The sequence below is a fragment of the Callorhinchus milii genome, unplaced genomic scaffold, assembly GCF_018977255.1.
Source record: "Callorhinchus milii isolate IMCB2004 unplaced genomic scaffold, IMCB_Cmil_1.0 Scaffold9, whole genome shotgun sequence".
In the NCBI taxonomy this organism is placed as follows: domain Eukaryota; kingdom Metazoa; phylum Chordata; class Chondrichthyes; order Chimaeriformes; family Callorhinchidae; genus Callorhinchus; species Callorhinchus milii.
This window is the reverse complement of record NW_024704750.1, coordinates 6929657-6954819: the sequence shown is the minus strand read 5'-3', so window position 1 is coordinate 6954819 and position 25163 is coordinate 6929657. Positions and strand designations below refer to the sequence as shown.

The window sequence follows — 25163 nt, the reverse complement described above, 5'->3', positions numbered from 1 at the left end:
GATAGAATTCAAAATCCTCATCCTCACTTTCAGGAACCTCCACGGCCTTGCCCTCTCCTACCTCTCTGACCTGCTGATCCCCTATCAACTTGTCCGCTCCCTCTGTTCAGCAGGCTCCATGTCTCCCGCCTGACCCGCCCTGCCATCGGCGGCTGGGTTTCAGCCTCTCTGCCCCCACCCTTTGAACTCCATCCCACAATCTCTTCGCCTTGCTCCCTCCCTTGCCTCCTTCAAGGCACGACTCAAGACGCTCCTTTTCAGCTACTCTACTACCTCTCTGCCCTTCCGTATCCCAACCCTGCCCCCCACGCTTGAGTCCTAATCCATGACTGTTCAACGCCTTGGGACTTCCTCCGTGCATATTTTATTCTATTTTTTCGTTTTGTAAGTAGTTCTAACATTTCCTGTGATGAATAATATGAACTCCGTAGCTTAGCTGTAGCTTGCATTTCATCAGCGACACAAACACTTCAGACAAATACTTCTTCATCTCATATTGGCAAATGTGTCCAAAGTTTTGTATCACTTTGAAATGCTAGAAGTTGGCAGAAATAACTGTGCTGCAGTCACTTTCCTATCCAAGCCTACAGTTTTGTCAGGTGATGGATATGCAAAGGGTGAGAAGTGTTCTACTTCCTGTGGGAGAGATGATTGTAAAGTTTTCACCAGAAAGTGAAGTATTTTTTCCTATCTCTATAGTAAAATGGAACTGACTGCTTTCCTTTAGAGCGAAACTCCATTAGAGTTTCTCCAAATGAAGTGTCTCCTAACCAATAATCCCCCAGATAAAATTATCCACTCACTCCATGGTTGTTTGTGGGACATTGCTGTTTGCAAATTTGCTGCCCCATTCGCCCACAAATACCCATCAAACATTACCACCACTTTATAGTATATCGTGTGAGGCGGTTTGAGATGTCTCAACAATGTGATAAGGCACTATATCAAAAGCATTGATTATTATATGTCTACAACAACAATTTTGACTCTTTTGATTTGGCTAAAATGTTTTGGGGAGTGGGAAGATGATTGGGAGAGAATAGGCAGGTTTAAGTGGCTTGTAAAACTTGCAGCTTCTTTTGGTCTGAAAATGCACCCTAAAATCTGATTAATGTATCGCAGTATCCTAATTTAAATGTTCATACTGTATCAGGATAATACCTGATATTTGTAGTACCTCCCATGTACACTTAGATCATGTGAATCCATTAAATTGTTCACATTTTTATCATTAAATAACTTCAGACTGTTATTTGTGAGACACAAGGTGGTGTGGCCTTTTTCTGATGGAAAATAAATGTGTGATAAATTGTGGTATTCAGTCTTTTTTTGGAATGAGAAGAATAAAGCTCTTAATTTATGCAGACCAATTATTTTTTTCGCAGGTTCCTATACGTATCATTTGAAATGACCCAATTTTTTCTTGAAGCTCGATTTGAATACCTGGCTCAGATGTGGATATGGTACTTCGAAGAAAATCACTAGTTAAAGCACAGTAATTTCTGATGCGATTTAAAAATCTGAAGCAAAAGAGAGACTGAATTTTCATGCGTTGCAAACTCAGTGCAGTAGATATTTGTCAAATTTCTGCACAAAACTGATTTCATTTACAAAAATAGCTCTGGTTTCAGATGATCTTGAAGTCCTTTTTTACATTTTGCTGCTAATGATAAGAAAATTGGTCCTTTCATTTAGTTACTGCTATTTATATGCACTACCCGAAAGTTTGCAAAGCCTAAAGAACAATTGCACCAAAAGGATTAATACTAATAATAACCCTTGCATTTGATACAGCATTTTATCATGTTAAAATGTCTTGAACCGCTTCATGGAAATTACTGTAAAATGTGGTGACTGTGCATTTGTAGGCCAACACAGCAGCCAATGTACCACAAACAGCCGTTAAGTGAATAACCAATTTTATCAGGACAGTGTACAGTCAAATCACACTGTTAATGCATATATTAATGTGCAATAAATCTCATAAGGACTTGTTACATTGAAGGAGGTAAGAAAAATAACTGGATTGCTAAGGATTTGATTAAATATGCTGCTGTATAAGATTAGGGATGTAGCATAATGCAAAATGGCATCCTGGATGTTTAAAAACAAAAGAGTGACTAGTACTGTAAAATGGTCTTGGTAATCCACATCAAAATTTTCTCACACGCATAGAGAAATTGCTCTTTTTAAAAGAATTAAACGAAAATTTCACTGTCACAGGCTCTGGCAGTACTCTGTGTTGATGATAAAATGGATAATCCAGTGGTGAAGCCAACCGCTGCTTATTTTCTGTACGTTGCCTGTTGTGCTGAATTATTTATTTGCATGCTTGTGTTTCTGGCTCCTAAGATATACAATTGTTACTATCCTATGATGAAGTGCTGCAGTGTGCTCGTGATGAGTTTGTGCTGGTTTGAAAACATATACATATGGTAATGTGTCATTTGACTTGGGGAACTGGACATGAATGTTGGACCTCTGGCTTTCTTTGGATTAAACTCTTTGCAGCAACTGCAGTGAAGAAGCTTAGTGAACGAGATTGTTCAGAGATTTATGTAAACCCATTGGTCAATAAATTGGCCCCTAACACTCACCCTGTTGGCATTCAATCTTGGGTCTTTAGGATTGTGGTGAACATGGTGAACTTGGGGATTTCCCTGCATGGAAATGCAAGGAGTACCTGATGTAACGTATTTATATAAATAAATCACATTTATGTGAATGCGTTTGGTGGTTTGGTTATTATGACTTAATTCCTACCTTTCACAGTGTTATTTGAACTCTTAATTATGAGTGCCCAATAAGATGTTATTGCTTTTATTACAATAATATTTGCATTTAAATGCAGAAACTCAATTAATAATGCAAAGTACAGTCACCACGTTCTTTGCTACATTACAATTTTAAAACAAAACGACTGAAGACATTTTACACTAAGCAGCGCGTTCATTACCTTTTTAATCAAGTCTTCTTTCATACTAAATTGATACTATAAAAATCACAAGGTACTGGCTTGGTTACACTAAAGTTGTCGTAAATGTTTAATGGTATCTATCTTCTAGTTATTGTGCTTCATTAGGAACAATCCGTTCATGTTCTGAGTGGAATATTTTTCCTTGTTTTTTTTCTCCCCTCTTTCTATTTATGGTAATATCCAAAGAGAACACGATGTTGTTTATCTACGTGGGTTTCGTTGGGACTTCAGGCACTTCATAATTCTACCATCTATTCAGATATATACTACATTTGTGTTTAGTATAACGTTTTGCTTTTTTTATCTTGGCTTGCAATTTGCTGTGTATCAAATCTTCTGCCATTTTTGCAAGGACAGTATGAAGATTATCTGTGACTTTATGGAGACCTAGTTATATAACGTCTTTGAATCCATATTGTATTAAACAGTGAATTATTGAGTACAGCCCCACATGTAATTAATTGTCTTTCTTTGTTTTTTTTTCTTCCTCCAGATTCATGTTGGCTAAAGGCCTGAAGCGCAAACTTGATTACGAAGAAAACATGGCTGGTGCCTTTGATTCCAACCCAGGGCTGCCCTACAATTTGCAGAGACAGTTAGTACTCAATATGTGCCTCATTAAATTGCAGAGCTGCAGGATGCTTGTGGAACCGAACTTGCATCGCTCTGTTCTCATAGCAAATACAGTGAGGCAAATCCAAGAGGATATGAGGCAAGAGAGCGGTCAGCAAGCACTGAGCGTGTGCGGTGTGGAGACTTATACCAGCACTCAAACCGGCATTGAATTTCTTGGAACGTCTTCACCCGTGCTCCATAATCCTTCAGGTGCGGACAACACTTCAGATTCTATGGAAAATCCGAATGAGAATTCTTTGGGGGTGTTTTCAGATGACGACATGTCGTCAGCCATTTCTTCCATCCTCAAAGACTTGGACTTCATGGAGGACACGAGTCCATCGCCTTGTCCAGCACCTGCAGAGGATGATGTGAGTGTAGAATGTGCGGGAGCCCCTTCAGAAGACAGGCTACAGGGAAGTAAACCTGCAGACTCTGTTTTTGGTTCGTTTGAAATCACAAATTCGACGAGTTACTTGACGGATCTCGCTTTTGATGATATATTTGAAGATATTGACACGTCCATGTATGACACTGACTTGTGCTTGCTTCCTGCCACTCCTGCCAGATCGCTATCGGGCACTGTGGATGATGTTCCAAAACCCTTTCATTTATGCAACTCATCATCGGTGAACTCCATTCAAATCTGCAGAGTGGATTTCAGTGACTTGGATCATATCATGGAAATTCTTGTAGGATCTTAATCCTTCAATGGGTGCTTTAGAGTTTTGGATGCTTGTCTTCCTAATCACTTAGAAACCTAAGGTGTAGCGACAGCAATAGCCACCACCATAGCAGGATGTGAGTTGAACTTTTTAAATCTTTTGAGGAGTTTAATCAATGAGATTTCCAACTGACTTTTAAACTCGCTTTCAAAAGGCTACACTGCCACAAAAACAATACCAGGCAGTTAGCTTGCAACCCTGGAATCTGACCATAACCACTTGGATGATTTATATGAGATAATGTCATCTTGATGAAACTACAGCACTGGTGCAAAATGCTGGGTGGTTCTCATTTTATTGACAAAGCCTATGATATGGTAGCACTAAACAATTTTTAAACTGTTTGTGTTCGTGGACATATTTATATCGCTTTTCGGATCTGAATCATGGAAGAACTAGTTTTCCAAAGGACCTATTGATGAACACTTGTTCTACAGACTGACTGTGGCATAGTGTGTGTGCGTGTGTGTGCACGTGTGCTTTATTTCCTCGCAGAAGACTTTTATATGGTAATCTTTTTACCAACAATGGCACCTTTATCAGAAAAGGTTACAAGAACATTTTATATGACACCTAAACTATTTATTTTTTTAGAATTTTATACTCTAAATTTCTACGTGTTTGCTGTTTTGTCTTGTATGTTAAGTCTTTGCTCCAGTCTGACAGGCTTTGCTGTTGGATGTGGCTTACACTACCTCTCCAAGCGCTAACATCAAGTGTTGGTTTATTATATGCGTGCTGTACATAAGAGGTTGCAGCTTCTGGTTTTTAATTTTTTCTAAAAATATTAAATCTTCTGTCAGCCGGGGAAAAAAAAAATTTATTTATCCAGAGCAATGTAACTTTTTTTTTCTTAAACGTGAAATGGATTTAAATACTTGTGATCTAATCCGATTTATTTAATTTATCAACTGTTTTAGGACTTTTTAATCCTCCCATCAGTTTTAGGCATTTTATTTTATGTAAGACAATGTTATGAAGGAACGTTGAAGAACTACATATGACAGCAAACTGTGCCTGAGAGTTTCTTGTTGTAACACTGTGACCGTAGATGATCTGATATCTGACCTAAAAACAAATATTTCTTCACATTTTCTCTATCGAGATTAAGTACCAGAGCCATTGTACTGATGGAAAAACCATCAACGGAGAATGCATTTGATATTGTGGTGAGCAGATCCACATTAGAAAAGAAATAATATGTGATCGAGTGAGGGTACTTCCAGAGGAGTCATCTGGATGGTGTATTTTGACATGGAGCTAAGAGATTTAGTTGCAGTGTTGTGCTGCAATATAATGAAGCGTTCAAACAAACTGGTTTGTTAACTCGCCAACTTCATTTTTTTAAAATCTTTTTTTAAAATCAAATATGACAGGATCCAATCTAAAAGAATTTGGTGCACATAAAAACTTGGGCCTTGCCTTACTGATGATTGCACCAGTGAATCCTGGACAATAGGATGGAGACACAGAGGATGTGAAGCTGCATTCATTGCGCACCTCTGAACCCTTTCCCTGAAACGAGGATACATTTTTGGTGGGGAAATACTGTGTGTATTTTTCGTATTTTGGAGCACACCAGATAATAGCTTGAATCTAATGCCTGCTAGCCATGGACACTTGGCTGATAGGGGATGATCTAGTGTGAAGTAAGTTATAGTGGCAAGTGAGATTAGTGGGTTGTGTAATGTAATGGCAGTCATAATACGGGTTTGTACATTAGGAGCAAGATTGTGAGTATTTTGAATAGCTGACAGTAGTCCGTAAGAACCAGGATACAATTGAAACCCATAGCATAGATGGCCTGACCACCTCCCCAACTACTCCATGCACACATACACATGCACGCACACACACACACACTCGCTCCATAGCTGAATGCTTATTCTGTGAGTGCTCTTATTTTTAACTTTCATAAAATATATCCTTCTTTCCCCAACGCCTTTACCCTGCTCCATTTTCCCCTGCCCATGTGAATACACTAGGTAAACATGGTTACATGTTAGAATGAAAGGAATAAATAGTGTTCAATAAAGTTGGTCAAATTTGCATCAGATGGTATCAAATGTAATTTGACTTGGAAGGACGTTAGCGCTTGTGTATTTGTTTCCATTAGTTACTTTATGGTTGCTTTAAACACATGTGTTGGGTTGAAGTGTGTTAAAAGTGAACCTTGTGTACAGAATAGATTAATATTGCTGCGGTAAAACTGTAAGCAACAGAGCAATTTAATTGCAAGCTTTATGTAGCTTTAACCAAGAGTATTTTAAAACTTGCTTTTCTGTTTTAAATAGGTGGCGTTTATCTAGCCCAGATGAATATGTAAGGTTTCATGGGATATTTATGCCCTAAATCCTCAGTAAAATAAGTCTTCTATTTTGTATTTTGTAAAGAGAACACTAATAATGAGTTGATTGAGCAATGTCTTATTTGTCAGTGACCTTAACTTGATTGAAAAGTATTTTCTATGTTCAGATCATGATAAATCTTTGAAAAACAGCACGCTACTATAAATCCTACGTCCTTCGGTGAAATTATCTGTAGTAATGTGAGTGAAGGCTCAAAAACCCAAATTGAAGTTGCTGACCAAAATCTTAATTTTCAGTTTGGCTTTCATGTCACTTTGGGGGTATAAAAATAACCTAATCAGCGTTGAAAGGAAGTCTGTGGGAGTTCTGACTTTGCATCCTCAGGAAGGGATACATTTTTTGAAGTTCCTGGGGTAATAAAACCCATTTTCTCAATTGACCATTTTAGGATTCTCTCCTAATCCACTTCTGCGTGCGTTTTCACCTTGGGTTGTACCACATTGACTGCTCTGAATTTTGCGTTCATGCCAAAGTATTTCCGGTAGCCAGCCCCCTGCAGTCTACATGTGATTTTTCGACTGCAATCAGCTGTCAAGTTATCACATGCCGAAAGGGATACGTTTGCTACTCTGTTTCACCGTTACAGTACGTATAATGAAACCTCTTTATCTGGAAGGGTTGATTTCAAAGGACCAGCCTAATACAACACTTAGAATGAATTTACATGGAGAAATCCAACCATGGTGTGTGTGTGTGAGTTTCACATAGTAATACTATCAATGTTTTTCTACTTTATTTGAATGCCATATGTTTCCAGCCTTGCTAAAACACAGCACGTGATAAATCATGATAATACCACAGCAAGCATGGTTTGCTAGAACATGCTTGACGTGAATAGCTGGTATTGCATGATCTGTTGTATTACATTTAAATTTTAGAAGAGTCAATTTTTTAAGCGTGTACTGTAAATATTTCTATTTTACCAGTCTCCTCCTTTGCAATACTACTGTAACAGGTCAGTTTCTATTGATTGCTACTTGTTTATTTTTTTGCCTCATCAAAATAAAGTTTGGGTAAAATGTTATTGCTTTTGTAATTGGAAGCTGATTTCTTTTGAAAACTGCTTTTGTTTTGGAGGATTACAGATTCGACACTGCGAGATGCAATGGAGTTCAACATTGTAGTACAAACAAAACCAGTTTTGCTGAGATTTTTAAAGTGAATGATGTATTTGCACAGATTATGTGTTGATTCTTTCTGCATGAATCTAAAATCTGAATTGATAACCAATTGTGAAAGTCTATTGGTGGAAGAGCATTAGTGACAGAATATCATTGAATTTATATATGAAAGAACAAAACATAGGGTATCGTACCTAATCCTCGATAACCAAAGCTTAGATTGCCTGTATTCTAGTCACTATTAAAGACAGTGTAATATACATGTTCCACAAATTATACCCAGGCTCTTGTCTTCCTTTACATCCATTGGATTTGTCACTGTATTTTTAAAATAAAATTTAAAAGCATGGGACACTATTGTATTTATTCCAGAATGGCAATTTTTTAAAACTCATAATCAGACTTGGATGAGATGCTGTGAAAATGATAGAATATGACTTACAGTAAGAGCAAAAGCTATAGCCTGGGAGACCAAGTGCAGAAACACTACATCAATTATATAAAAATTCAATATATATTTATTTCAAAAAAAATTCTGCCATAGAAATAGGTTTACAAATGACACATTCACATGTTTAGCCGATATAGCTAAGCAGCTGTTCATTCCTTGCACAAGCAGAATTTAGTTAAAACAAAGAACCATTTTAAAGACTCTATAACAATCTAGTTATAGAAAACACATTACAAGCATTATAAATATTAAGATGCAGATCAAATCAAGATTTTAATAATATTCGTTTTTAAACCCTGTGATAATTACAGGGTTGTCTGCAACAACCCATAGCTGGTCCAACAATAACTAAAGCATTTATCTCTTATTTACAGAAATAAATAATGTCTGTTCCTCATTCATTTCCATTTCACTGGGTGACTATTTTGTGATTTAAAAAAAATGCACGTATACCAGTAACTAACACAATGAGAAAACATATACAATATGTGCAGGTACATACCACTCCGTTTTCTTAAAACCATTAAGCTGCACTTTAGACTTTTAATGTCCCAAATAGTTGTCATGTTAAATTTACCCAGGAATAATAATAATCCTTGCATTTGATATAGCGCCTTATCACATCTTCAAAAACGCTTCATAGGATATGCTGTAAAGTGAATTGACTGTACATTTTGTGTGTGAAATATACGTATATAGGAATAGCACCACACAAGTATGGAAGTGAGACCTTTTCAAAATAGAAATTAAGGCAATGTCTTAGCTTTCATTAACTTTAAAACTTGCAGACTCTTAAGTGCTTTGACAGAATCGCAAGATAGCAATCAACTGCTAAAAAGTAAAGGAATATGCACATTAAACAGAGAGATCTCGTAATGATTGAAAAGATAAAAGTTTACACTAATATTTGGGTTAATCTCAGTTGATGGAGGAACAGAGGGAAAAGCATCAAGGCTAAATGAGAAATATTTTACTTTTGCATCACAGAAACTGTGAATTCTCCTTTACATTTGGATTTGTTCGTACTCTCTTTCCATCAGTTTGCAGCCACTGTAAAAATGTAGACTCCAACCGATGGGTGAAAGTATGACCATTTCTTTGCTTCGGAGGTATTGAGATCTATAAACAAACAGAGCAAAAACAAATGGATACAATTTCTGAGTTTTGTAATCTGTTGATATTAAATTCACCGGAGAACAGCCATTTTTATTATAAATTGAAATTTTAATGTCATTTAGCCCTGGCGATTTATGCTTTGTTCAAATATTTATTATTGGAACCATTATTCTAGTTGGACAGTCAGAAAGATTTGGAAATTCACTGCACTATGCAGCGTTCCCTGCCAAGAAAGCAGATAAACACACACTGTTCATTTTCATACCACTATAATCCAGATTAATTGGTCATTGTAGGATCCCAGAGACAAATGGCTGCCACATTTGTTTACAAAAACAGTCACTGCACTCGACGATAATTACTCATGAAACTCTTTACAATCTGATAAGAAGCTTCATGATTCTTTTTGTTCTTTTTAACCTTAGTCCCTGGCCACTTGCTCTGTCCCACCAATTTTAGTCTGCTTTATTTCATCCCACCCATTCCTCCCCATCACTGGCAGATGAGTTTTCGGTCACATTGCTCCTGCCATCTCTTCAAAAAATCTCTCTGCCTTGCCTCCCCTCTTTGCTTTCAAAGCCCATCTAAAGACCCATTTCTTTGACGGGCTTTCAGTCACCAATCCATCTGTGAAAAGCTATAGGAGTGCAAATTGTTGTTGTTTCTCTGTGATTAACCGGTTCGATTAAGCCTCAGTACTAGAGAGTAGCATCACAACAACAACAACAATAACCACAAACTGCATTTGGAACGCAGCGTAGCATCTCAGATTCACACCTCCAAAAGAGAACATAAGAGATCTCAATCACCTCAGAGATGCTCAGGACATGAGTGATGGATTATACATTGGGAGAAATTGCAAGGCTGTTTGATGTGGGAACTTAATCTGCCACAAAATAAATTGAGGAGGAAAGCATCCGCAGAGATTTAAAAGGGAATTTTAAAAAAGATTACGGCAGCTGCACAAGCTCCGTCCTCATAAATCAACGTACAACAAATGAAACATAACTGAGGGGGAAACTAAACTTGTGGGGGGATAAACTTTGTATAAAATAAGTAAAGCTGTCGCAACACACACGCACACAGTGTTGAAAATTACTAACATTCTATAACAGAGGTTCTGGCTAAAAAGCACGACCATAAGAGCTAAAATTCTACACAGCTAGAATTGGGTTTAGGAACTTTAATTGATTACATTAGTCTGAATATTTGCTTTTCAAATCCACATCTTTCATGAGCTGAACCCATTCCAAAATTTCACAAGATGTAATAAATAAACCCATAGTATTCCGAACAAGTAGAGAGGAAAAAGTACTTCTCTTCAACTAAGGGTCCCTGCATAGGTCACGTCATGTAGGTGTTTATAATAAAAACACTTGTATGCATTTATATAGTGCTTCAAGATGCTTCTTTCACATGAAATGCACTATATAAATGTAAGTTTCTGAATAAACCTTCGGTCACTCCCAAATGTTGTATTCTTTAGGGTTAATAATACTGCCTTTCAAAAGAAAGTTAACTCAAAATGAGAGGATTAGCTGAAATTCTTGTTGATTGGAGGTGGGGAAAGGCCAAACACACTCAACAACAACAATTTACATTCATGTAGCGCCTTTCTCATCGGAAAGACGTCCCACTCCACAGTTATCAGTTCAACCCTTTCAATGTAAAATCATAAGATTCTTGCGCCGGTATCCAAATCCTTAGCAAGAATGAGTCGTATTTTCAAACGAATAATTTGTTACAGCGATTTCTGATGCATTAAGTACATCACAATAAGCACAATTCGAAATGCGATTCATAAGAAATATAGATTTAGATTGTAAAAAAGTTCATGCAAGGTTTCAGATCTTGTATCGCGCTATATAAATGCATAAAATTATCTGCTAATATACAGGAGTATTATTGTTATTACTTATGTTTACCCTGGTCTGGATTAGTGGCTTGTTGCCATCTTCAGGTAAGGCAGTAACCATTGGACATGCCCCAATCTTCTCCAAGGTTGATGGGGAGAGCACATTCTCCCCTGGAAACTGGATGTTTTACAAAGGTTACACGGGGAAAGAAAGGAAAACTAGATAAACAAACCTGCAGAAAAATAAGACCAAATGTAGAAATAATTCTCTTGTAACATTAATGCAAGTGACAGGATGACCCATCATATTTTCAGGAATAGAATTTTAATATATACCAATTCTAGAAGTCAAATCGTCAAATATTGTTTCCATCTTGCAGAAAAAATATATGCCTTCACAACAAATTTACCATTTGAGACACCCCTTGTTTATGATAATGAGAAATGAAAGCATTCACTATTTCCCTCAGCTCTTACCAGTAGATACTGTACTAAAGAAATATGTTGGAACAAAAAGTCCATTTTTTGAAGCATAGAATAAAAATCATTCATTATTTTAATAACAGAGAGCACATTCAATGTTAAGATTCATTTCATTTCTTAACCCTTTCAAAGGCATAGGAATGATACCAAAAGAATATATATTTTTAAATAAAGACACCACACACATACACACACCCACAGATGCAGTGACATTTTCCAAAACAACTGATGGAGAGGAAGAGAGAAATGTTTTTTGGGGAATGATGTAACAGCATTTCTCTAGTAATCCAACAGCAAGTTTCTGCCCACAATTAATCTGCTAAGGCAAGTGACCGAACAGCTTCATATAAACTCAGCGGCTCAAACCTTTACCAGCATAAGGGCCATCTACAAGAGACATAAACTACAGGGCATTGAAAAGCATTTTTCTTAAATGGTCTTAACTCCCATCCGTCAACGTAGATACGAATGACAGAATTTTTATTTAGGAAATTGAGTTCTAATCAGAACACTGGGTTCCCAGGCAATCCAAGACAAGATAGATCAATCACAAAATGGCCCGTCTATGAAAAAGCAAGCTAGTAATCCAGTATTATGGTTATAATGAATCTGTCAATGCATTTTCTCCAGAAGTCGGGAGCAAAGAGCTCTTTGAAACATGAGACATGCTCAGTTGAGATCCATTTGCCTAACAGAGGCTGGTTAAACATTTTTGCCATTTGCAGTTACGATAAATACGATATGATAAATTGTTTAATTCTTAGAAATGTATTGCTGTATGGGGGGGAGGGGGAGGGGGGTGTTCATCAAATCATAACATACCATTTCTGTTTATGTTGTCAATAAAAGCCTGACCTTACTGTTTGCTTACTTTAACTCTACAGCAAGCCACTGGGATGTTTGAAAGTGCTTCGAACAAAACAATCTACCACCAGTATTGGTTCGATTATCAGCATCTACAAGCCTTTGATGGCAAGTACCATCACTTTGGTGCTGAAGAGCACCACCTCGTGGCTCGTAACTGCGTTAAACAAGGATTTATATTGGCAACAAGCCATGTATTATTAATACAGCGAACATGTTCGTAAGGCAGGAAAGCAAAAACTGCTTAATTAAACAGTGAATGAATAACCCAGTGTTATCTAAACCAGCTTTGTTTATGTAAACTAAGCAATAGAATAAACAGCACTATCCCGTCTATGATATGACTCAGCAAGTCATTTCCTGCAGCTGAGTGTGGACAAGATGGAAGCCATACTCCTTGGCTCCCGTCAATGCCTTCACTCCTGCAGATCTGAACTCCTCAATCTCCTTGGGCTCTCCCTCACACTCACAGAATCAGTGTACAATCTAGGCGTCCGGTTCGACCCCCAGCTGTCCTTCCTCCCCCGCCTCCAGTCCCTGACCAGGACTGCCTTCTACCACCTCCGCCACATTGCCCGCCTCTGACTGTACCTTACCCCAAATGCAGCCGAAACCCTCGTGCATGCGTTTGTCACCTCCCAGCTGGATTACTGAAACACACTCCTTGCCAGTCTCCCCAGCCCCACTATTCAAAAGATCCAGCTCATTCAGAACTCCGCTGCCCGCATACTTGCCTGAACCAAACTCCGTACCCACATCTCACCAGTTCTGGCCTAGGCTCCACTGGCTCCCCACCACTGAATGGATCAACATCACAATCCTCTCACTCGTGTTCAAATCGCTTCACTCCCTGGCACCTCCCTATCTCTCTGACTTCCTCACTCCCCAATCCACAGCGGGCACCTCAGCTCGACTGGCACCGGCCTCCTGCTCGTCTCTCGCACCCTCCGCCCCACGATCAGAGATCGCACTTTCAGGCACTAGGTCCCGAAACTCTAGAACACTCTCCCTCAATCCCTCCACCTTGCCCCCTCGTTCCCCTTTTTTAAGTCCGGCCTGAAAACCTTCCTTTTCGACCATGCTTATGGTCACCTCCCCCACATGCCCCCAGCCCGGCTCAAAGTCAGGCTCTGCCACTGCTAAGCACTCTGAGTCACTACCCTGCATGGAGGGCACAACAGAAGTGCAAATTGTTGTTGTTGACAAAGATGCTGTAAATGTACAACTGGGCCTTCAAGGTACAGATGCTCAAGGTCACTGTTTTTGGGGGTGACTTTTCCCAATTCACTTTCAATATAAGAGATTTCAGGATTTTTTGTGGCATCTAGTGATCAGATTCTGGGTTTTATCGTTTCTTTGCCTACTGCTGATCATCATACCTGTTAAAATGCACTTCAAGGGTTACAGTCACCACAAACAGATGAAAAGTTATATTAACAAAGTATCAATTATTTGGCGTCTAAATGTTAAGAGAAGAGGAATGACATGAGAAGTGAAACGGAGGAGAGGAAAGCTGCCCTGAAGAGAACAAGGAAATTGTCCCAAGTAGAACGTGACATCAGAGAGAAGTGAAGTACAGGAACAGATCAGAACAACGTAATGGAAGAGAAAATGAATACTTTTAATTTGGAGAGGGGTCAGCAAGAGAAGAAACTGGAACATGGCAGTCGTTTTTGGTTTTTGCAGTTGTTGGCAGCTAATGCCACCAGTAATTCCAAATAAGTAATTAAAAAGCAATGGAAAATTTATGTTTGGGATAAAAATCATTAGCAATGAAACAATAATTTTAAAATATAGTGAAGGTTCAAACACCAGACCCCTGATTAAACAATAAAGTACTAAACAGTAGAAAGGATTTGATCTTTATATATTTAAAAAATGTTCTGAAGGTCACTGGATAAATCCTAGGCACAAAAGACTGGTTAGTTCAATACCGATAATTGGCTAAGTTGACATATAAAGGAAATGATTAAAAGGCATCTGACAAGTGTAATGGCAATAATAGGTTATGGATGGCAGGTGGTGGTCGACAAATATATTGGTATGATTTGAATATCTGATTTGGCCGATGAGGTATAAAGCGTGGCCTCTAGATTGACAATGCTTCAATAAACTAAAACCAATTACACAGAAAGGCCATACTTTTTGATACTGGGCAACGCCCAATGTGGAAAGAAGATTCTCTCGAGCATGCGATCCATTCCACCAAGATCTTAAAACCGATCTATTTAAATCCACAGTGGCTCCCCATGCACTTACAAATCTGTTGTTGAAACAAAACAAAATAAGTTTACAAAATTAAATGACATGCATGCTTACAAAACGCAAATATTTGATTGGAGGAATTTGTGTTTAACAGACAAGAAGCTGAAATCACAGGAATACATAATATCAAGTACATTTCCCCAAGCCCCCTGTGGATTTACAGCAGTGAAGTTCCTCAGTGACCAGGCAGTGCTCATGTTGCCCAGTATCAGTTTATGTTTTGCTGCGCGTGAGCTGATTTAGGTGAAAGAAATCCAAGATTTGAGGTGTTACTGGTACTGGTTCCTCATAGGACATCCTATCAGTACAAAACAGAGTGCATTCAAGTCCCATGGCAACCCATGATTAACTGATACTGATAAATCAAGCTTTATTAGTGGCTACATTGGCACAACCTGCCTTACTTCGATGATAGCCTGACTCTGTTCAGCAAATCAAAGTTAAGGAATAGTTTACAACCCCAATTCTGCGCTTTCATCTCAATGGAGAATTGAATAAATCTGGGCAGAGCTCCCCAGATGTCAGCGTCCCTTGAATTCTTCATGTGTTAGCCCACACATACAAGGCGGACGGGGGTGGGGGGGCGGGATTACAGTTCCACTCAATCCTCTCCTCTACTGATATAAATAAACATGTACACACACCCTTCACTGGAGTACCATTGGGATATTGAGCAGCAACTGTCTTTCCCCCCCTATCTAGCCCATAGGCATTGAGATCAATTGAATTGCTCATGTTTACCTGGTTGATGGCTTCTCTTTATTTGCACCATTTCCCTCTCCATTTATCCCAAGATATTCCTCAAGCGTCGGTATGTTTTCAAAGGAATGTTTCTCACATACAAAGGGAAAGGAGCTCTGAAAAATACTTTCCAAGTGAGTTGCTGTATTTGCCTAAAGGTTTAAAAGACAATTGTAAGCATTATACATTGAGGGTGCATTGTACTGATGTGATTTTATCTCACCTTTCAGATAAACCAGAAGATCAGAGTCCGTCAAGTAGATTGCAGCCTAGTAACTGAGCCCCAGGTATTATTTTATGCGGTTTTGCACCAACATGTCCCAAGCATTTACAAGGGGAGTCTCATTCACCCTCAGGATTTCTTTTTACATTCCATTATAATATTTTGTAAGCTTTTTTTTGTTCCTCCCATTTCAGTGGGCTTCTATCTGAACATCTGACCAAAGTACTGTCTCGAAAGGGTCTTTGAGCTTGACCATACAGAAGCGCAGAGTTGACATAATAAATGTTAAATCATCCTGGGATTGAGCCTCACTCTAAATCTTCAGCTTCACATATTAATTATTATTTCTGGAGGAGACATGAATCGACAAGGGGAGACATGGGTAAGACAATCAGGGCCATGAGTGAAGGGGGAAATAATTGCATTATATTATCCAACAGATTAATTGATTCTTGGACTCATATTCTATGCAGGGTGCACTTGCCTCTTGGGGACGTATTGGTTGTAGCTTTGGCTCGATAGGGCTCAACATTGCCATTCATTTACATTCGAATGTACAGAAACTTTCATCAAGGTTTAAATAAGATGACGTTGGAATACAAACCTTAAGAGCTGAGCTGGCATGAAAATAATTTTGTTTTTGAAAGAGAGAATTGCTAGCAGGTAATGGTGTTCCATCTATACCGCAGTCTGACAAGCCCATTTTACTGCAGCCCGCTGTCTCATTTATTGATGGTATATCATCTTTAAATGCCTTCCATTTTAATGATGGACTGGTGAGGCACTGCTCTGCAGACAGGTCTACATCATTCCTGTTAGGCAATTCCTCCTCCCTTTTCCTAGGGATGTCTAATTTTAACGCATCAGGCTTCAGTGAACAGCCATTGATAACTGGTGCAAAAGGACATGGCTCAATGGTACATTTTTGAATTTGGGATAAGTTCTGATGCTGATCTGGGAAACTACAACTCTTGAACCTGGCAGTGGGAACTTCAGAACTCGGCAGCAGACAGTTTCTCTCTGCTTTCTGATCATTTGTCCTTGAAGACGTCTCACAGAAAGTGTTAAACTGCATGAAGTCACTCCATAAATCACTGCTTTCTGCGTCCTTGGGTGCAGAAAATACTTCAGCACATTCGTTTGGTGCATTATCAATATTCATTTGCAAATCGTTTTTGTTTCCAACACCCATTGAACCAGCTGTGCTTAAGCTTTCATTTACTTTCCCACTGGGATCGTGCAGGTGCCCTTCCAGACCAGCAGTAATTGGCTCACTGCAACCGGTTGCTTTTGCTTTGAAACATTCATTATCTTGTGCCATTGTTCTGCCATTTGGGATTGTGATCATGTCCCTGAGGTCTTGCTTCTCCATACAATCTTGATCCTTTGATTCACTCCCCGCAGTTGTTGCAGAATTATCCGACATAGTAGAGATTTCCATATTCCCATCGAGTTTGAGACTTGTGGTGCATTCTGTTACGTTCTGCCAGCCCTCGTTCACACTTTGATTCCCTTCATCCTGTATTTCTGTTTGTGAAAGTGCAGTCAGTGACCTTTTCCTTATACTCTTCATGACACCAGTTGCCACTGTTGGTGATACATGGTTGGTAAATATATAACTATAGAGTTTTTGTGCATAAATGCGTACTTTGAGGTAGACCAAACTAAAAATAGAAAATTTGCATTCAGTAGTTTGTTATTATACTTCTAGCTTGTGGGCACTGCACATCCCACTCTATCGATGTCGAGATGGAGGCTTTATAGTAAAGGCTAGAAAACACTACCTTCTTATCTAATCCTCTATTATAGTTTTACTCGTAATGGAAAATTCTGCATTTCTGAGCAGACATGTGATATTTTTAAATTTTCTTATAAAATTGGAGCTGGCTTTCTCCCCCATCTTCCAGACACATACTGTGAAACGGTTGTTTTGCTCCCATATGACCTTCAACTCTTGAACCAACAGTTTCCTTCAATCTGTAAAAGAGAACGAGAAATCTATAAAACAAAATCTAGGAGATTAAAAAAAGGAAACATTCTTTGCATATTAAAAAGAACAACACAACATGTTAGTGCAAGGAAAGTGGTGGTCATTGACAAAATTATTATAATATTAGACCCCTGGTCAATTTCATTTTGTCGGACACATCTTTTAGATGGGTGGGTTGGTTGGTGAAGTCTATCTGCACTATATTTTTTTATGCCAGTTTTTGACTTATCCCTCGTCTCCTGAAAGTGGTGACCCAAACTGGGTATGGTTTCACAGGCAGCCTTCTCACACATCATGCCTCTTATTCAGGTGTAAACAATCGATAGTGTAATACCTGTGGGCCATTGAAACATTTTGGGGCCACAACAGTCTTCTCTACTCAAACTCCAAGTTTGGTTCTGAAGCTGTTGGGTGGACAAATCCTGACAAAAGACGATGGAGTGGGAAGATTTATGGCATGTGCAGAGCAGCATCTGTATAGCTCACTGTCAGTGCTCCATAGCCTCTGCAGAAGCGAGAATTGAATTTTTTGTAAATTTAGAGCCAGAGTCGGTATAGAGCTAAAAGATGATAAGTGCATGTTTGCACGCATGTAGATCACATGGGAGCATATGAACTCTATTATTGTGTACATTATTTTGTGAACCATCATTCACTTTCCAGCTCAATACGATTTCTGTGAAGTGAAACTATGATGTTCTTCATACTCTACACACAACCTAATAACGTAGAATGGGCTTCACCTCGAAATATCAAACAAGCTGAACTTTAAAATAGAGCTCTCAATGCTTCTACTGGGAAAATGCAGAATTCATTACCTTACCGTCCACACAAATCTTGTTGTAAGATTACCCCCCAAACTCTCCAATAATAAAAAGGTTAAAAAAAAGATATTTTATCTCAATCTCTTCTCAATGCCTGATCCGTGATAGCCTGAGATTGCTGACTGACTGTTGCCAAACTGAAACTAAAGTGAACAACACTGTGAGGAGCCCAAACAGGTTTTATGGGAGCATTGGAATGACTTCATACTAGGAAGTGACAAAAAGCTGACCATCAAGGCAATCTGACAAGCATATATGGATTATTTCACAAGATCCTTCCGTACGGTAGTTTCACAGGGGGAGGCGAGATAATAGCATACAGGATTATACAATTACCCAACTGTGTCACAGTAACAATACAATTGCGAAGACAATTCCTTTGCTGTTTCAAAAAAAATTGCAAGACATCTTTGTGTGTCTGTCGTTCTCCCGTCCAAAGTGTTTCAAGATTAACTCACAATGAACTCAGTGACATACATTTGAAATATGTCAACCAAACCGTTTGGTTTCTCGCCTTGGCCTTTGGCTTTTTTTTTCTCCCCTCCCCCCACCCCCCCCCACTCCCCCCCACCTCCTCTCTCTCTCTTTCCTCACAAGGACAAGTACTTATAAACATCGGAAGGTTTGCGTTGAACCAAAAAAAGATTGCAAGAAGATTTTACAAGGTGTACATTAAGAACTGTTGCTAACACGAACCTTGTTGGATTTACACCCCCGCCCCTCCAAAAGCCAGAGGAATTGATTCAATTATCCACCCAACAGACCAGAGAAATCCTGCAAACATCCTCAATAACACACACACACATATATATATGATAAAAAGTGTATATATACATATACATCAAATTCGGTGCATCAATTTCTAAAAGTATTTAAAGCAAAACATCCGCAGGAAACCTGGTGGATTAAGAAACTTAAAGGTTTAAACTTAAGGAGGTTTAAATCTTTCACAATCAGGGGGGGGGGGGGGGGGAGGGGGGGGAGGGTTGGAGAGGAGAGAGAGAGAGAGAGAGAGACCACAACAGCACCTTCACACACTGAGCAGCACCTCCACACAGCAAAAGATCGTGGGAATAACTCACTGGGAATCAAGACAGTCCACGTACATCTCCTGCACTGTCCTGCACTCCTGCCCAGAAACCCTGCAGTGTGTGTGTGGGTCTGTGTCTGTGTGTGTGTGTGTGTGGGGAGGGGGGGGATCAGCTGTGGGAGAGGGTACCAGAGCTGTAGCTGCTGCTGCTGTTCCTTGTTGCCACTGTTCCTTGTGTTGCTGCCTGTTGCACAGTTGCTGCCTGCTGCACAGTTGCTGTGCTGCCTGCTGCACAGTTGCTGCCTGCTGCACAGTTGCTGTGCTGCCTGCTGCACAGTTGCTGTGCTGCCTGCTGCACAGTTGCTGCCTGCTGCACAGTTGCTGTGCTGCCTGCTGCACAGTTGCTGCCTGCTGCACAGTTGCTGTGCTGCCTGCTGCACAGTTGCTGCCTGCTCCTGGTTTCCTGAGGGGCACCCACCCTCCTCTCTGTCACCCAACGTCACCCAGCACACTGCTCCTTAAAGTCATCCTTACTCCCTCCCTCCCTCCCTCCCTCCCTCCTCAGCTCCGCCTCACCAGCACTGACAAAGCTGCTAATGTTCCTCAGTATCTGTCTGACCTTGAGCTGGTCACACACACACTACACACACACTCTCACACAAGCAGAGCTGGTAACACCCCAGAAACGGTACCAGTGTCCCATTATTAAAAGATAATAATAATAATAATAATAATGATAATAATATTAATCCTTGCACTTGATAAGGTAAAACTCCTATATATCTGATCTGTAGAAATCGTATAATCACCCGAGTCGTTGATCTATCTGCCCAAGTACCGTTCAAGAGTTTGTATTCTTTGCAAGTCTGACATAACTCTGCATAAGTCATATTAAATTAAATTCTCTTTGACCGTGCCTTCAGCTCCCCTCTCGACTCTCTTCCCCCTCCTCGCTCCCTCCCTTCCCTCCCCTCACCCTGACCATTTCCCCCCTCCTCACTCCCTCCCTTCCCTCCCCTCACCCTGACCATTTCCCCCCTCCTCGCTCCCTCCCTTCCCTCCCCTCACCCTGACCATTTCCCCCCTCCTCGCTCCCTCCCTTCCCTCCCCTCACCCTGACCATTTCCCGCCTCCTCGCTCCCTCCCTTCCCTCCCCTCACCCTGACCATTTCCCCCCTCCTCGCTCCCTCCCTTCCCTCCCCTCACTCTGACCATTTACCCCCTCCTCGCTCCCTCCCTCCCTTCCCTCCCCTCACCCTGACCATTTCCCCCTGCTCGGGTCCTGACGCAACTGTGCAGCGCCTTGGGACGTCCTCCCGACGTCTTGTTGTTGTAAATGTATTGTCACAACTGATACGATTTATGTGGTTTACTGTAGCGAGCCTTTCATGTCAGGAGTTTAACTCAAAGAGCTTCACAGGGTATACCAGCGAGCATAATGACTGTATGTTTTGTAGGCGAACGCAGAAAAAGCACTGTTTGCACATCAAAGTCCCGCAAAGCAGCCATGAAGTGAATGACCAATCTGTGGAATTGTTGACCTGGACACCAGGAGAAACTCCCTTCTCTTCTCTAACACTGTAGTGCTATGGGACCTTTAATCTTCGCCTGTAGAGAATGTTCAACATTTCATCTGAAGGACCACCTCCAACACTACAGCACATCCCAGCACTGCACTGGAGATAGAAATAATGTGTATTTTCTACATCCTTATTTGTCAAAACATCTCGCAGCATCTTACAGAAATAAAACCATCTGTGCCAAGATTTAGTCTGGTAGCCAATCTTTCCTCTTATAAGATCGCAGACAAAAACATCGGAGAGAATTCTCAGCACTAATACAATGTAGTGTTGTCTTGAGGCCAGCTTTATTTCCAATAGCAAACACTTTTTAATGGCTGTTTCCCCACACACACTGCAGTTGATGTTTGTGATATACTATGCCTGAAATATTAATTTACATTAATATTTACAAGAAAAATCACTTGTCAGTGGGTTCAGAACAAGAGGATATCAATATGAGAACCAATAGGAGATCTACAAGGAAGTTTAGGAGGAACTTCTTTAAACAAAGGAGGTGAGAATGTGGAATTCACTGCCGGACACTGTGGTTGACGGTTGAATCCGCATCAACGAATTTTTGAAAACACGTGGGAAGAGGGGTTTGAGAGAGGTTGATTAGGAGAGGGAGAGCCTAATGTGGAGTAATAATCACTGGTACAGAAAAGGCCTGTTTCTGTGTTGTAACCGTCTATATATTTCTATGTAGTTTCTAAATGGATGTGGAAAAATGGAGCACAATGTTAATTTATCAAGAATAGCACACCTCTAATTCACTGTGGTTCCTGAATTGAGAAAATCCAAATGAATATATGAAGAATAAACTTTTTCTCTTGTGATTTTCTAGCTCTTTCATTTTGCAACTCAAAGCCTTCACATGAGTTACTGTAAAGTGAAGTGACTATGCATTATGTAGGTGTATGAGGCAGACCATTTGCACACAATGCCCCACAAACAAAAAGGAAGTGAATGACCAATTTAATCCAGGGGATTGTGATGCCGTGAGGTCATTGATGCCCATCTGAACAGGAGTATCAACCTAGACTGTAAGGTCAAAGTCCCAACATGGATTTCCTACTCCTGTTCAATAGAGAATATTACACAATGTGTTCACTTCACTTAAGCGATTGGCTAATTTCCAAGCAGGTCATGGTCCAAAATGTTGATCAGTTTATCACTTGTACCTTGATAAATGTAGTCACATAAGTATATCCAAATTGCAATAAAACATATTAAAATGTTCAATTGCAGAGGAAACACTTCAATGGACAGAGGCTATATTTGGCACCTAGACCTAAGCTATAGCATAGAGCTGGAAGGTCTGCCTGGGAAACATAGTGCTGACTGCACAACACAGGATGCACCTGCTGTTTAGTGTCAAGTTGCTGCAACACAGCAGTTGGAAGAAACAGCCCTGTGGCCTCCAGTGAGAAATATGCATTCTGCCATAGCTGTGAAATACCAGTTTCATTCAGACTCCATAGTTTGGGATCTGAAGGAAGAGAAACAGACATTTCAACACAGTGCACTGCCATTGCTATGCAGATTGTCATAGCAAATTGGCAAAATAGCATGTAAATTTCATGAGCATTTGCAATGGTAAATACGAATCCAGGACCCAGTAACACAGCACAGAGAATTCAGTAGAAATCGTTTTTAGTTCTTAAACATTTTAAAGAATAATTAATAAAAAAACGAACACAATGACAACTGAGGTACATAAATGGTGTAAATAAGTAACATCTTAAATTAATTGCTGGTAGAAAATAAGTTTGAGGAGTGACGTAAGGGTATTATTGAAGTAATGAATATTGCAAATGTAATTTGCATTTACAATTGTATTTCAGTTTTAAATCCTTACGCATTATATTTAAATATTTGAATAGCTATTGCATTCCAAATGTAGTTGTTGACTTAATTTTATGTTTTTGTGACATTGTGTATCTGTTTAATGCTACTCTGTGTCACTGTCTTGGCGTACATTTGCACCATTTTTGGGGCTGTAATTTCCTGCACACGGTTTGTGTCATTGCTTATTTATACCATTTTTTCTGAGTCTGATTCCATCTGCACCCAACATCAAACCCTGTTTTGAGAAACAGGAATCCTGGCTAATTTCTCTCTCCCTAATCCTAAGCCAAGGATACTGGTGTCAATTCCGGCTCCAAATATACAGTAATGCCCCATTTGATTGGAACTTTCAACCTTCTGGTCTACAGTTTAGTACAATATCTGAAACCATCAGCTGAGCTACAGAATTAGTTTGAGTTCTTTGTACTCCCATAGTTTACCAGTTAACACAAAGTCTGCACACTACAGAAGATACTGCTACGTACCTCAGCCATTTCCTAGAACTGGCGCAATTTTGCCACCCACTTGTGAAACGACCCAGTTTCAGACAAAAAAAAATCCTGCTGAAATTGGTCTGTTGTTGAGTAAGTGATATCACTATAATGGCTATCATTTCTCATGTTGAAATAACTATCATTCCAAAAACCCAGTCAGTCTCTCTCCCACACTGTTATCGAATTGCCTGACCTGCTCACATCACAGCTGATACATTATTTATGGTTAATATACTGCCACCCAGTGTTAATAATTCGTAGCGTTCTATGACAAAGTATTTTTTTCTCCATATTTAGATTGTTAGCGTTAACAGTCGGCGTTTCTAAAGGCAACAAGGACAGATGTCTTAGCAACAAGACCTAGAAATTTATTTAGTTGTACTCAATGGTGAGCCAAGAACTTTTGCATCCCCACCGTAGAAGATGCTACTCGAAATCTACTTATGCGAAGAAAAAGATACAGTCCCAGGCAAATTCACTGCATTAGTGAGGCTCAGAATGTCTCAGATTCAATGTGGACAAATCTCTGCGGTCTTGTGGAGGATTGTTTCTAGCAGAGAGATGACCAGCTCAATTATTGCAATATTCTTCCCAGCCAGTTTATCACTGCTCCTGCTTTAGTTTTGCTGTGCTTGATTTTATTTTGTGTGGGCTTTTCTCGCAGGCAGTTTCTTGATTTCTCCATTGAAAGAACCCTGTGAAAAGAGCTGCGATTCTGCTTTTATAAACGTCGTAATGTTTTGTTTTAGAAGAACAATGCCTGTCACATTTGGGTGGACTTCTATTTTCTCTTTGGGGCTTATTTTGGTTTTTAATCATAGCAATCACAGACTATGTGAATTTGAGACCCAACATGGCCTCTTAACTGACACTACTCTAATGTGATAGATAGGCCCTAATCAGAGAATATAGTCTCACATCGGTCGAGTCCTCTGCCAATGGTCACTTGCCTCCTTTTCATTCTTTAACCTTTGACAATATAACAGCAGCAAATACTACTCCAATAATCAGAACTTGAATGCTCTTTCAATAACCAGTAGCCTGCGAGCATTTGACTCAATGTTTGCTCAGATCAAGTGTAAAGATGCCTGTGTATGCTGTGCCTCGGATTTCGGTTTGAATGGTAAATTGTAGGAAATCCGTATTAATTGGCTTCCAGCAGTAATTAACAGCCTTAATTACTGTCCAGCAGTAATTAACAGCCTTAATTACTGTTCTCCAGATTTTGGTAACTAATTTTGCTACGTGTGCCACAACCAGGAACATTGTAGCCCCTATCTTTAATCTGATTAATGTCCCTACTGCTGGCTTTCTGATATTCCTCGTGTCATTATCCATGCGTTACTTTCCCCCCAAACAAAGGAAAATCTGCTTCTTTATGAATGGGGAGAAGGGGGATATTTGCAGTATCTGATGTAATAGTTATTAGCAGTGATAATTATCATAGCAAATGGCCAAGTATTTCCCCTACATATTTAAATCCACTTATGGGTAAGCTTATTAAAAGTATCCTTTTGAAAAATTCTGTTATGTGCAGATGACTCCGGTTTGTCAGAATTAATGAGTATAAGTCAGTTGTATCAACTTGTCTTTTATGTCCGCTGTTCTGC

At 39.6% G+C, this 25163-nt stretch overlaps 2 protein-coding genes across 9 annotated transcripts in view; one reads left to right on the top strand and one right to left on the bottom strand.

The window, feature by feature from the left end:
- The window catches only part of LOC103175279, a 29278-nt gene extending 24146 nt beyond the window's left edge, over positions 1 to 5132 (top strand). The window contains exon 5 of the mRNA XM_007888214.2: positions 3471 to 5132. Within this exon, the coding sequence (XP_007886405.2) occupies positions 3471 to 4296 (826 nt within the window). The 3' untranslated portion in view covers positions 4297 to 5132. The remainder of the gene's footprint in view (positions 1 to 3470) is intronic.
- A 3998-nt stretch (positions 5133 to 9130) lies between these two features.
- Positions 9131 to 25163, bottom strand: part of LOC103175281 — a 51981-nt gene continuing 35948 nt past the window's right edge. The window contains exons 1-6 of one of the 8 annotated variants that reach the window (XM_042338044.1): positions 19839 to 19896; positions 16410 to 17782; positions 15583 to 15734; positions 14719 to 14839; positions 11300 to 11407; positions 9131 to 9377 (exon numbers count right to left, since the gene is read on the bottom strand). In XM_042338044.1, the coding sequence (XP_042193978.1) occupies positions 9240 to 9377; positions 11300 to 11407; positions 14719 to 14839; positions 15583 to 15734; positions 16410 to 17378 (1488 nt within the window). In that variant the 5' untranslated portion in view covers positions 17379 to 17782; positions 19839 to 19896 and the 3' untranslated portion in view covers positions 9131 to 9239. The other 7 variants (XM_007888224.2, XM_007888225.2, XM_007888226.2 and 4 more) reach the window with 7 other exon arrangements.